At 40.6% G+C, this 14,183-nt stretch overlaps 1 protein-coding gene across 3 annotated transcripts; it reads right to left on the bottom strand.

Annotated features, from left to right (window-relative positions):
• Window positions 1-560: 560 nt before the first annotated feature.
• Window positions 561-14,183, bottom strand: TMEM74 (transmembrane protein 74). Of its 3 annotated transcripts, XM_025050155.1 has the most exons (4): window positions 14,077-14,183; window positions 10,971-12,047; window positions 6,938-7,047; window positions 561-1,775 (listed from the first exon to the last, which is right to left on the bottom strand). In XM_025050155.1, exons 2-4 carry the CDS (start codon window positions 11,660-11,662, stop codon window positions 1,675-1,677), a joined length of 903 nt encoding a protein of 300 aa, XP_024905923.1. In that variant the 5' UTR covers window positions 11,663-12,047; window positions 14,077-14,183; the 3' UTR covers window positions 561-1,674. The 3 variants fall into 3 exon arrangements, with proteins under 3 accessions (XP_024905923.1, XP_015448435.1, XP_024905922.1); XM_015592949.2 differs by lacking the exon at window positions 561-1,775 and having other exon boundaries at window positions 5,492-7,338; XM_025050154.1 differs by lacking the exons at window positions 561-1,775; window positions 6,938-7,047 and having other exon boundaries at window positions 10,205-11,818; window positions 12,007-12,047; window positions 14,077-14,177.

Genomic DNA, 14,183 nt, shown 5'->3' with positions numbered 1-14,183 from the left:
AGGAAACTAGTTGCCCTCTCCTTGACTGTGGGCTGGACTTAGTGACTATAAAAATGTGGTGGAAGTGACAGAGTTTCACTCCTGAAACTTGGCCATAAAAACTTTGCAGTGTCCTCCTTTCTATCTAGGATCGCCCTCTCTCGGGGCACCCGGCAGCCATATTTTGAAGAAATTCAAAAGCCCAGTGGGTGGTCCACGTGGTAAGGAATCAAGGCCTTCTGCCAATGGCCAGCACAAACTTGCCAGCCATGAGTGAGCTTTTCTGAAATAGAATTCTCCAGACCCAGTCAAGCCTTAAAATGCTGTAGCCCCAGCTGATATCTTGATTGCAGCCTGATGAGAGACCCTGAGCCAAAACCACATAGCTAAACTGATCCCAAAGTCCTGATTCACAGGAACTGTGTGAGATAATAACAGTTTTTTGTTTTAAGTAAGTTTTGAGATAATTTGTTATGCAGCAATACAGAACTTATATATTGAACATGATATACATTGAGATTTTACCATGCCATACTTAACCTAATTCACTTGAGAAAAAAAAGCCATATACTCATGGTTAATGAGAGGAAAATTTTAGTAAGCGGAAATGAAGAAAATAATTAGAAAAAGCATATTTTGAACAGAAAATTGACTACGACCAGGTCATACATTTTGGCAGAGACTAGTTAGCTGTTCGTCAAACCTATTTATTTTCCTGGATATATTGCTAGACTACATTTCCCAGCCTCCCTTGCAGTTAAATGTGGAAATAACATTGACTGCTAACCAACTGATGGGAAAAACCTCCATGCTATCTCTCCTAAATACTGACAACCAGGGTGATGCCACACGAAGATTACAGAGCCTCTATCAGCCTAGGTTCCTGACTAACTGTAGAGCAGAAAGCTCTCCAAGCTAGGCCAGTGTAGAATTTGACATCTTCAATGTGCATGAATTAGTGTTCCCAGAGAAACAGAGCCAAGAAGTCCCATGATCTGTCAACTATAAACTAAAGGCCCAGAAAATATGGTGGTGTAGTTCCAGTCTAAACCCAAAGACCTGAGAAACAGGGTAGCCAATGCCGTAAGTCCCAGTCTGAGTCCAAAGGTCCAAGAAGCAGGAGTGCCAATGTTAGGGGTCAGGAGAAAAGGGATGTCTCAGCTTAAGTAGAGAGCAAATTCACTCCTCCTCTACCCTCCTCTGCCCTTTGGTTTTACTGAGGCCCTCAACATATGAGAAGATGCCCATTGACATTGGTGAGGGTGAGCTTCTTTATTCAGTCTCCCCATTCAAAAGCTAATCTTTCCTAGAAACATCCTTATAGACACATCCAGAAGCAATGTTGTACCAACTATATGGGCATCACTTAGCCCAGTCAAGCTGACACATAAAATTAACCAACAGCTTCGTCCACCTACCAGACTGGGGAGGAAAGTGAATAAAGGTATGTAGGTTTCTTAATTACTTCAGCCAAGAAGTGACACACATCACTCTGCTCTCATTCCATTTCTATGAATCAGTCATTTGCCCCTCCCCCACCCCTAAATGAAAAGAGAGCTGGGAAACGTAGTCCCTATTTGGGCCACTGCTTTCTAGCAACGACTCTACACAGAGGAAACGGGGCATGATCTTTGGTGGATCTGTTGTGGGATGTCCTTTCTCACAAGAGCATACTCAAAGCCCAAGGAGGGTGATTCAAAGATACATCCACATATTGCCTCCAGCTCCAAGTCCAAGACCTCCAGGCTGTGCGGTCTGCTTCACAAGATCTGAATGTCTCTTCGTGATCTGAAAAACTGTAAATAAAGGAGACAAGTTATACCTCAGATATTATATAAAATGATGAAACAGGAACGTGAAAACTACATTACATCATTGATCCACAGAAATGCTGAAACTGTCAGACAGGCCTTCTGTTCCGGGGTTGGGGTAAATTCCTTGACTAGGCTCTATTCTGCTTTCTAGAATAAACTGGTTTGTTCACTGTTCCCCTAGGCCCCTGTTCAAGCCTCTAAGAGTTTCTTCCTTGTCTTTTATTCTCCACAGCCACATCTAAAATGAATATTCAGGAGTATGCCTTCCTTGGGGCCTGTACAAATTTCAGGCCTGCTTCCTACTAGTACAAGTTTTGGGGGCCAAGTATCGTTTTAAAGGCTCAGAGAGTCAAAGGCATCTTTGGCAATGAAATTACGTTAGAAACTTAGGCTTCTGTGCTACTTGCTTTCATCAGTTTCATGAGCCAATAACCATACTCAAAAATTTCCTGCCTCCATCCTGAATTGTTTCTTTGCTTCTTGACTTCTGTCTTCTCTTTCTCAGCTTAGTGATGGCTCCTGTAAGATTATTCAAAACAGCTATGCCCCTAATGGGATCTTTGACATAAGACTGTTTCGTTAATGAACCTTTGTCTCTCAAAGTCTCTCTCAGCCTCATCTATTACTGTTCGGACCTAGCATCAGTCTCTCACAATCCCCTTTTATTCTATTTTCAACTGTTGAATTCTTTCCCAAGCTCATCATTTATGTAAGGTGCGGGTTAGAGCAGGTCCTGGCTTTGTCTTCTTCCTTCTCTGGTGCCTCTGGCTTCCCTGCTGTGGATCCGCTCAGCAGCAGGGGGCATTGCTGACTGCACCTTTTAAGTATCAAGGGAAAATAAGTTCAATTTTAGTAATTGTCCTTAATGTCATCTGTATTCCAGAGCAGTTAATTTTGCTAATTTGGCAGAATGTGAGCAAGGTTAAATAAAATTCAAAGATAAATTCAATATAGGTGCATAAACTCTGTGATCTGGATAGACAGCAGGGCTCACTGAGTAGAATCTTTTCAGTTTAACACTAAGAATGTAAAAAAAGAAAAGAAAAGAAAAAAAAGATTTTCAACAAAATAAAAGGATTTTGTTGAACATTTCTATGGTAAAAAATCTTCTATTGAAAAGATAATTTTCTGTCACATAGCGTGCAATGATTGGAGCTATGGCTATTCGAGGTCTGAAGGATTATGGTATAAGATATTAGCACATTGTACCTTGCAATTAAGCAATATAGTTTTCCAGATTGACTTTCTGTCTCATGAAGGGGAATTTAATTTTCTTTCTTAGACACATCTACCGTGGTATAAATAAAAGACTTCCAAATGAATGGTTTTCACATAAGTGATGATGGTGATGACAATGATGTTAGAAGAAGAGGAAGAGAGAAAAGAAAGAGGAGAGGGAAGGTAAGGAGTAAGAGAAGGAGAGAAGGAAAAAGAGAGGGAGAAAGAAGAGGAGGAGGAGAAGGAGATTATTTATGATCATGATGATGGCCCAATTCAGTTATCTGTCGGCCAGTGGTACTTAATCAACAGGAATAGCCCCAAAGAAGTGCTGCTGTTACAAAGCAACCCACTTAAGATAATGGTGGACCTAATGATAGAATACCGGACAGGATTCCCTTTTATCCTTTGTTTCATTTATCGTCATCACAGTACTGAAAAGCAAACAATATTATCCCTATTTTATAAATGGAGAAACTCTTGCTCAGATGACTTGACCAGAGTAGAAGAGTAGACATTCCAACTCCAAGTCCTTTGTTTTCCTGGTTCTGAAGCCCTTATTATACCAGGTGTTGAGAAGATTAAACAAGGCACTGTGCATGAAAGCAGAATGCCTGGCATAAAGTAAGCACTTAAATATGACTTTCGTTCTATCCTTTGGGTCCCTTCTGGAAACTACATACATCCTATGAGAACTATTGTGGACGTAGGAAGAATAACTACATTTTCTCTTCAGTTCCAAGGAAAAGTGTCAGCATAGGCTTATCTGAACCTTAGAGAAGTGGGGGCAGTGAGTAGGACAGCTGTGAGTTTTGATAGGTTTAATTTGGTTTTATATTTTGAGAAATGGCTATATTATCCAAAACCAAAGTTTTGGTGTGATTTCTTTATAGTTTCTTATCTCTCAACTCTTATGACTATTACATTTTTTAAAAAAATGATAAATACAAAATAGCTAGTGTAAATCGACTTTTTTTTGCAAGAAGGGTAATATTCCTTCTAACCTGGAATAAATATGAGTTTTTAGTGGGACTATGTAACTAGTCCTGGCTAACTAGTCCTAGGTTTTATTTCTTTATCCACTGCTTATTAGTTATGTAACTGGCTAATCATCTAATATTGAGCTTTAGTTTTTCATTTTAAAAATGCAGGTAATAGTATTTGTCTTCCAGGAATGTTGTGAGAACTAAATGAGTAAGGTACAAATAATAAGGTACAGATTTAATAATACACAGGAAGGACTTAAAGTACTTCCTCTTGCCCATGAGCTAAAAGCATTAGTATTGGCTCATTTTAATCTCCTAATTTCTATGATAAAATAATACAATGAAACCATACAGGTTATCATAAGGAACATTGCAATCATTTCCTTATTTAAGTATTTTTAGTAAAGAACTACTAAACTGTGCTTTTTCTGGAGAGTTTTCAGAATACTGTGTTTTTCCCCCTCAGTGTTAAAAATAAATTGACTATGTGGTCATTAAAGAATGAAAGAATTTTTATGTTTGTTGATACATAACATGTTTTAACAGCACAAAGACCTTAGAAATTATGGCAGCCGTTGGTGTTACCTGCCAAACGGCCCTAAGTCTCCTCACTTCAGGGCACATGATGGAATTGCGTTTCCTGGCTTGAGTGGGACTGTATAATTAGTCTTGACTAACAAGTAGTGAGGAGATGCAGAGCCTGTTCCAGACTTTTCACACTCTTTAACGCTCTAGCTTGACAACCAGCAACATTTAAAAAGGTAATTGCATCAGACTGGGTTTCCGACCTATAAGGTCAAGCAGCAAGAGACTGGAATTGTAGCAACATTATGTAGCTCATGCTGAGTGATCGGAGGTGTTTAAAAGAAAGAAGTCCAGAAAAAAATATATTAAAAAAACTAGATTTATTTCTTTATAGTAGGTAAGAATCCTGATCCAATTTTTGTTTTAGATAAGTGGAGCAATATATGGGGCCTCACTTCCAATCGTCCCTTTATAATTCTCATCCTTGACGACACCAAGACATAATAAGGATACAATTTCACTTAATAATATAGATTATGATACATCCCTCAAATGAAAATGGAGATCAAAATTAGATTAAGAGAATATTAAGAGCAGGGGCATAAACTAATTCGATATTTGTCTCTCACCTAAAAGTTTTCTAGATTTTTAGATGTTTTAAAAATTATCTATTTATGTATCTTTTTCCACATTGTGCAATTCACAGTCTAAGTTCAATACTGAGTAATTTAGAGAAATACAAATAGCTTTGACATTTCATATAAAGTAAAAAGACTAAGGCCTAGTTTACATTATTCAATGATAGGGAGCAAGAAGAATGTTATACTTGAATCGGGGGTAAATATTACTTTTACTTTTTTGGGAAACATAATTTATGTTTTGGGAAACAAATATAATTTTAAAAGACCAAATGAGCATCACAGATTCAGATTTAAATAAATGTTAACAAAAACAATAAAATATCTGAATAGTTTTATTTTAAAATGATATGACACACTTGCTATTAACATATAAGGCATCAAATGCCCTAAGAAAAAGCCCATAGCCTTAATAACTGCCCTTTTACAATATCAAATAACACATAATAGACATCAAAATATTTTTCTTGGTTGGCAAGAAAAGTAAGATTAAAAGCATAATGAAAACCACAAAGTAAAAATTCTCAATATGCTGTATAGTAACAACCCATCTTCACTTTCTTGCATGGTGTGTTCAGAGCATGGTTAGGAGGGGTGATGATGGCAGTGGGGAAACAAGGCTGCTTGTTCTTGAAACACAGGAGAGTTACTAAACTTGAAGCAAAAAAAAAAAAAAACAACAACAACAAACAAACAACAACAACAACAAGTCTGCTGCCCATATTTCTCTGAAATAAAATAGTAATTTATGGTAAAACAACTTCTAAATATGCCACATTTTTATGAGCCTAAAATTGAGAGGTTAAAAAATAATCAAACATTTGTGGGATGCTGAACGACTAAAACAGATCTATATGATTATGGCATCTTATTCTGAAGTTGATTTCAAATTCTTCATTCATGGCCTGTGAAACATTTCTCTTGTCCTTAAAGACAACATTAAGGCATGCCACGTTTCTATAAGAAAATTATTTTAACAATAGCTTTGGATGTTACAATTCTGTAATTATAAAATATTCTCCTAAGACATATATAAACTTGAGTGTACATAAAATTGCATTCTAACAAACATAAATCACAGGTACTCTCTTAAGTGTAAGCCATGGATTTTTGAAATCCATTTTTAAAACAGTATCTTTTTACAGTGTCAGTGCACGAGTCAGGCAAATTATGCCCATAAAAGATGGAAAGAGAGAATATTATAGAGTTCTATGAACCATAAAATGATACAGCTGAAAATCAGCTGAAAGACAGCAGTGTATTAATTTTCTTTCTTACGAACATTTTTAAACTAGAAAAAGCCAGCGAGACTTCATTATAATTCTTCTCATTATAATTATTCTTTATGTCCAGTTCCGGGCAAGGTTAAACCCCATGTCATAGAATGGTAAGGTTCTGTCTTATTTTTTTGTCACCATGGAATCTTGATAGTGGTATTAAATCTTACTGAATACGTGAACCTTTGGTGATGGTTGTGAATCTCTTGTCAGACCACATTTTTGTGGTAGCAGGAATTGATGCAATGGAATCTGACCTTCATATTGAAAAACCTTCTCCTGATAGATATATAAAACATTTTTTTTTTAACTTTAGATGATTTATCCAGGTAAGCTTTTGCATGTGGCTGTCACTACACATGTGAAAGATAAAGACTGAATTGTCCAAGTGCTCTTGCTTAGAAGTTTTGCCTGTCACAAAGAAGCAACAACATGTAGAGTCACTTGGATTCAGACCCTTAATTCCTGATATTCAACTGGCACAGTGCTCACTCACTCACCTATCTCTACACCCAGAAGCAAAGGAATGGAGCAAATGGGCTTGGAAGGGCAGTCTCTGTTTAAATTTGCACCTCGAAGGACATGTGCCAGCACTGGTCCAACTGGGTCCCTAAAACAAATAAGTATGAAAGGGATGGACTCAGATATTATAAAGAGAGAGCAAAGCATGTGATATTGATATCAAGGCAGAATCTAGGTAATACAGAATCAAGGGGCATAGCAGTCATGTGGGTAAAAGCACCCATAGCCATCGAGAACTTCGTGGTTCCAAGCAGTCCTGTCCTCCTCTGAACCACGTCAGCTGTGAAGTGGAGAGCCTGGAGAGACTTTCTTCTTACGAGGGGGTATGTCGTATTACACGGGCTGCTTCAGGAGCTCCCAGTGGCTGGAAAGGGAAGCACTGTAAAGAAAACACTTCAGCTCTTCCACAGACAGTTTAAGGTGCCCTAAAGAGGAACAGTTCTATCAAAGTCAGTAAGAGGATTAAACTGTCCCTTAGCAGCACGTAGATCCCAGAAGTAATGGAGAAAGGCAGCTCTCTTTCTAGTACTTACCCTTTTGGGCCACATTATTGAACAATGAGCTGCCTTCTCTCAACATTAGGAAGGTGACTGAGTTTAGTTTTCTAAACCCTGGTAAATAAGTTAAAAACTTAAACTATGAACCTTTGAAAAAAGAGTCCTGCCTTTCCAGGTCTAGCAATAAAAACTCGCATTGATAACAAACAGCACCATGTTGAAGAGGGAGATGTAAGGTCATAAAACTCCACGAAGGATTCAGGACCCATACCATAGCTATCGTCTGTTCAGTATCTATAACATTTATCACCTGCTCTTGCCAAAGTACTTCTAAATATTAGAGCCTCTCCAAAACCCTCTTTTTCAGATTGGAAACAACAGTGTCTAAAGTTCAGGGTTTTTCATTGCCCACATTACCATCACTTTAAATTCAAGTAATCTTCATCTTGAATTCAGGCACTGATGGGATGGACTGGGGCGACACAACCAAATACCTACAGAAAAGCCAATTCAGGCAGTTATCTGATTATGTCAACACGGCACTAGGGAGGCATCCAAACGGTATTCTGAATCGGGTTCCTTTGGTGTAATGGTCTGACCTCATATGATTAGAACCTTAAAAGAAATATGCCCGTAAATGAACAAATTTAGATAATGTTGAAATAAGCATTTACGTACTACATTTCATTTTTAAAATTTTAAAGGAGGAAAAAAGTATATTCCGACTTGTTAAATCCCCCCATTTTCTTTTCCTAATATGTCTCTATCTATATCTATCTTTTAGAGCACATCAAATCTGTGTATCATTTGGTAGCACTGCAAGATTTATTAAATGCTTCCAAATGAAAAGCTAAAATCTTTTAGCTTTTTCTCCTTTGTCATTAGTTTTACGGAATTGAAAAAACTTCCTAACACTTGATTCTCAAATTTGTCTGAAAAGAAGCTGAAAATTGGACCACACGATTAATTCAGTGTAGTCTATGATTTAACTAATTAATCTTGTTTCATCAATAAATAAAAACAAAACTCAGCTGCTCCCACTTAGCTTCTATGAATAAACATATATTTTTAAAATGTATTAACACACACATGCGCACACACCCCTCAGACCTACTCGTTCAGCCAAGCAGATCATACTCTGCCTCGACATCATCCAAAGAGAGTCCTCAGGCAGGCTAGAACCTGACAATTTATAAACTTTCAGAACTGCTGATACTGCTGGTAAACTGGCATCAACACAGATCACAAAATGACATGAGAGTCACAGTAAAACAAAAAGTACAAACAGCAAACAGAAATCATGTGTATATTGTCCCAATTCTTTCTGAATCAAAAACAGTCTATTCTGTAGGGTAGCTGATCTCCGTCTAGCTTCCTCTGATGTCCATATAATTTCTCATTTTTACCTAATAGTTTTTTCATATACTCATCCTATTTTTACTAGCCTCTGATCCTTCCTTTCGTTTCCCCTTAACCTTGAATAACACACTGCATGTACCTAACTCATCAAATAGACCTGACACCCACAAGAGCTCATTCACATAGAGATCCTGACTCACACATTCTGCCAGCCTAAGTCACCCACATATTTCACAGTCCTCAATTACAAGAAAAACTTTGGACATTAGAATTAGGCTTTAGAATCTACAAAGAAATCAATTTCTTACTTCCCCACACTGCCTTCTCACCCCAGTTCCCAGCCCCAGGCCCCTTTAAGTCTGACCCCACTGATGGTGCTAACACGGTAGTGGAAGTTAAAACATGAGGCTGGAAACCCCTCAAGCAGTAGTTGCAAAATGCAAGCTGCATCCCCACCCCCCTTCCTGAGCTGTTACCATATGGAGACGGTATGTTAGTGTTGGCACTGAGTGTTTGTTTTGCACAGTTGTGACCACATTACCCATCATGCCTCTCATAGGACAAGAGTTTGAACCTCATGAAGCAAGAGCTCACAGTTACTAAGATCCTGGTTATAAGGAGCTCAGAATGATGCCTGGACCATTGCGATAAGTAAAGTTCCCACCAAGTCAGTCTCTCTCTCTGTCTCTCTGTCTGTCTGTCTCTCTCTCTCTGTCTCTCTGTCTCTCTGTTTCTCTCTCTCTCTCTCCCTCTCTCTCTCTCTCCCCCTCCTTCTCTCTCTCTCTCTCTCTCTCTCTCTCTCTCTCTCTCTCCCTCTCCCTCTTCCCCATTTTAATTTTTTTGAATATGAGCTTAAGGACTGCTGCCATCCTAGGGCAATGTCTTATTGCCTGGTCTAGAGCAAGCGATACTGGCTTCGAGGCACAGTCCCCAAGTCTAACTTGTATTGGAAGTTTTCTCCAAACAACAACAAAACGTCACCTGGTAGTATGCTGGAGCCAGCCGTGACTCAGGCCTGCCTAGATATTTAGATGTCTGCAGATATATTAATAATGTTTTATGCTTTGTCTCTCTGGTGTGAGAACCAGCAAAGACTAAAAGAGCATGGAGAACCTCTGTGATGGCTAAACCACAAACAGAAAATGAAATTTATATCAGAAACTAATTTTACTTCATCTAGAAAATGGGCATGCGACACTGGCTAATATCTGGCACTACCATTTTGGGTTAAATTCAGATTGGTCTTATAATGATTGATATAATTTTCTTTCACTAGAAAGTTTATTCTAATGAATTAGTTACCACTTCCGAGTATAGGAACAATTTTAAATATAATATATGCAATTTTATAATTAAGAAAAATAACCAACATCCTCAAGTTTCAAAATATTCAAACTTAAAACACTATATTTTAATGTTTATCCAAATTATAAGAAGAAAAAATATAGCTAGAAAATGGATAAGAACCTTTAAGAATTAAGTATAAGCCTTATTATCTAATTAGAGCTTAAGTTCTTTTTCACAAAATAGATGACTATAATTGATCTGTGTGTGGAACCACCTAGTGTCCAAAGAATAATATCCCATGTCTTGTAAAAGAAATCATCTGTACACTAGATCGTTAAAAATGTTTTTGCTATAGAAGTAGAAGCTGATGGCCATTACAGATTAATTAGTCTCACTCAGCTCTTAAGAAGGACAGGTGTAGCTGATTGTAGGTTCTTAATGCATCTTACATCTTACTTTTCTTCTAAATAAAAAAATACATGGAGAACAAAGACACTCACAGGCTGTTGATTTGAGAAATAAACTTTTCTTTTGAGGCAAACAAACTGCACTGTTAATTTTAAGAAACGCGGTTTGTTTTTGTTTGTTTGTTTTCATATAAAATGCCAAGGCAGACTCTCAAGAAGTTCACAGCCAGAATTAACTCTGTACAGTGAGAGCATCTTCCTCTACAAAGGACAGTTCCAGGGTGTTCTCGTTAGTGTTGGTCTTCATCCTAAAGTTGAAAGAACCGTAGAGTTTTGCAGACTCTTTGGAAGAGGCAAACCTGTTGCGACGGTACAGCTCCCCCTTCCACATAGACATCATTAGTAAACAGGACAGAACGACCCCCCCAAGCGTAAGCAGGCAGAGCCCGGCAATCACACACCGGTCTAGATGCGCCCCCAGCCTCGCGGCCTCCTTCTCCAGGCGTTCCATCTCCCGGGCTGCCACAGTGCTGGGGTCCACAGTCACCTCCCGTGGGACGATGTAAGAGATGATCACCAGCAAGATGCCAGTGACCAAGAACAAGATGGCGCTGATGAAACCATAGTCCACTGACTTCCCTGCAGACGTGGCTTCCGAACTGGTATCATCTTCGTCTTCGGATATCAAAGATATAGCAGCTTCGTGGGCCCACTCATTTGGATTCCCCCAGCCAAGGTCTACCAGGTGATTACTCCCTTTTACTGAAGGTGAGCTCAGGTCCCGCTGTTCTAAGTTAACATTCTCATCCACGTAGGTAAAAGAAGTTTCTAATTCCTGGCTGCAGCAATTGCAGACTTTCCGTTCTGCTGTTATTTGGTTGTTCCCTGAGCGGAGATGTCCTGGTGGGAAGGAGTCTGGCTGAATAACACTGTCTTGCAGAGAGGAGGAGGGGGATGCTGGAGAAGGGCTAAGTGTAGACCCTTCCATCTGGGCTGCTCTCTGTGTGGATGTACAGTGTCTCTGGCAGCAGAGAGCAGCTCTGGTGGCTGCTGCATTTGCCTGGTCAGTGGGAGGCCCTTCTGAACCCCAGTCCCCAGCACTGCACAGGGCTACCTGGCTGCTATTGTCAGCAAGGTAGTGGAGCTCCATCATAGCTGGTCAGACATCCCCCTGCAGCTTTCAGAAATTCTGCCAACAGCAATTTAGAAAAGAGCCCAAAGAGTTAACACTGAAGCACCAGGAGTGCTGCTTCTGAGGGCCCCATCTTCTTTGCAGCCACAGTTGTTGACACTTCAGCCACAGTTTTCCCTAAAAGGGGTGAAGGAAAGGAGAGGCTACCTAGGGTCAGGAAAGTGTGAAAAGAGCAAATTCTCTGACTTATCACAGGGAGTTACACTGGGAAACTTAGGTCAGGGCAGAGAAGAAGCACGGAGGAAGTGGCAGTGTCTCTGAAGAAAGCATTGCCGTCACCAAGCCAAATTTATCCAAGGACTCACACATTCCTATGACAGGATCCCTCAATGAGAAGGCAGGTTTCCTGTATAGAGACACAAATGAGAAAGGCAGGGACCTTTTTAGCAGAGCTGCTGATTTTCTGGAGAACCTGGGGAAGCACAGCCTCCTCAAAAATTTGGTTAAATTATAAGTGTTTACACTCTCTTTAGAACAATTCTAATACAGATTAGCTTTAGAGCATCACCATGGGTGAATGAATATGTCACTATCCATTCGGCTCTATTGGAGTTGAGGCTCAGCATTTTGACTGGGTAGCTTAGAAATGGGTGAAAGATGACAGGCTTTATCAACCACCTCTCTAAACTTACACTGCATACATTCAATGACCCCAGTCACACAGCCCTGTATTTACAAGACCCCATGTTTGTTCATTGTGCTTCCATTCTTAGTCCATCCCCTTGTTGCTACATGACGGCAGCATGTTCTGGCCTGGAAGTATGCAAAAAGCACACCTTATCGTATGATCCCTGCAAATACTACAGGCCAGCCCACTCCTGCACACACACACACACACACACACACACACACACACACACACATACACACACCTCTCTCTACTCCAGGTACAGGTTGGCTTCTCCTGTTAACTGGGTGGAAGTCTGAGTCCCTCACCCTCTGTATGCTTTGCTAACACATGTGCACAGGAAATTGGCCATCCAGAAGTTTTTACAAACCCCATCGAGAAATAGACAATAAAAGACAAATTATAAACCCAGAGTCACAGTTCTGTTAAGGCAAATAGGTGAGAAGCTATTCCAAAGTTACCTCTGGAACTCTGTATCCATGACACTTCTTCACTCCGACCACAGAAAAGAACCTTTCTCGGGCAGAATTTTAAGTTGAGCAGAAAGGCATCTGCCCATCTTTCTCTGCCTCTTACATCTTTCCGAGGAACAAAAATTCACTTTCCACTATCACCAAGAATGGAGGTTTCAAACAAGGGCTCTTTTATTTTGCCTCCAAGTCCACAATAATACTTGATTTAACCCATGGCTTGGGGGTTTGTTATAATTCGAAATCCACAGCTCCAACAGCTGGTAACCCACACAGAAGCACAGGTAAAGGCTCACCTTACAGTCAACTTGGCAACTCCCTTAAAGTAAGGAAAACAGAATCTACGTTTTCTGCTCTACATTAGGTTTTTTTTTTTTTTAACACTTTTCCTCCTATTGAAGTTTCTCTGCAGCTAACACAGAAAACACACACACACACACACACACACGTGCAGGGAAACCACATCTGAACCAGAGCTTTCCCTTAGCAAGTGGACAGACCCCCATTGCAGGATCCCTCGATGAATGGAGCCAGGGTACCAGGTTTGATCAATTACTGAAGTGAGAAATCTCACAGGTCCCTCAGACATTAGGCGCTCTGATTTACCTTTGGCACAAAGAACGCATCACGCTACTTTGGATAAAATTGGCAGAGTCCCTTATGGGACTCCCAATTTATAACAAAAAAGGAGAGAAATCTCCACTTAATTCCCTTCTCCTACGTCTATTCTTTAAAGACAGACTCTTCTTCTTCCATCAGCGAAATACTAGCAGCTCATTCTACTTCCTTTGCAGCTCTGTGATTCGAGGCTTCCATCCTTGGTGGAAAATAATCCCAGGGGACCGGCTAAGGCTTTTTTCCTTCCGTCCCCTCCCTCTCTTCTGTCTGGTTTATTTAAGAGAGCAGTTAATAAAACTGCACCTCAAACAGGGGGAAAGCACTTTTCCTCGTCCGTCTGCCATAGATTAAAAGCATTAATATCTGCACTGGAACTAAGTGACACCGGCGAGCTGGTCTGGGGGAGGCGACCGCGGGATCCGTCCTGCGCGCGCCGTGCGGTGAGGGCGCGCCGCAAGCACCGGCCAGACCATCCGTCCATTCCGGGGGGACTCTGCGCCTGCCCGAGGCTCCCGGAGTCAGGGTGCGTCCGCCGAGTACCCTGAGGCTAGGCGGGCACCGCGGGCAGGGGGTAGGGACGCGCTCCCCTGCTCCGCCAGGCTCCCGGGGTCGTTCCTTCGCCCCAGCGCCTCCTACCCTCCTCACTGTTCGCTACTCACCTCGTGCCTCCGCCACCCAGTGCGGCCGGAGCGTCGCGCGCTTGTCCCTGCAGGAGAAGTCTCCGATCACCACCTTGGCACTTGTAGCCTCCGCGCGCCGCTGAGCT

Source organism: Pteropus alecto, unplaced genomic scaffold (assembly GCF_000325575.1).
Source record: "Pteropus alecto unplaced genomic scaffold, ASM32557v1 scaffold164, whole genome shotgun sequence".
In the NCBI taxonomy this organism is placed as follows: domain Eukaryota; kingdom Metazoa; phylum Chordata; class Mammalia; order Chiroptera; family Pteropodidae; genus Pteropus; species Pteropus alecto.
This window is presented reverse-complemented; position numbering and strand designations above follow the sequence as displayed.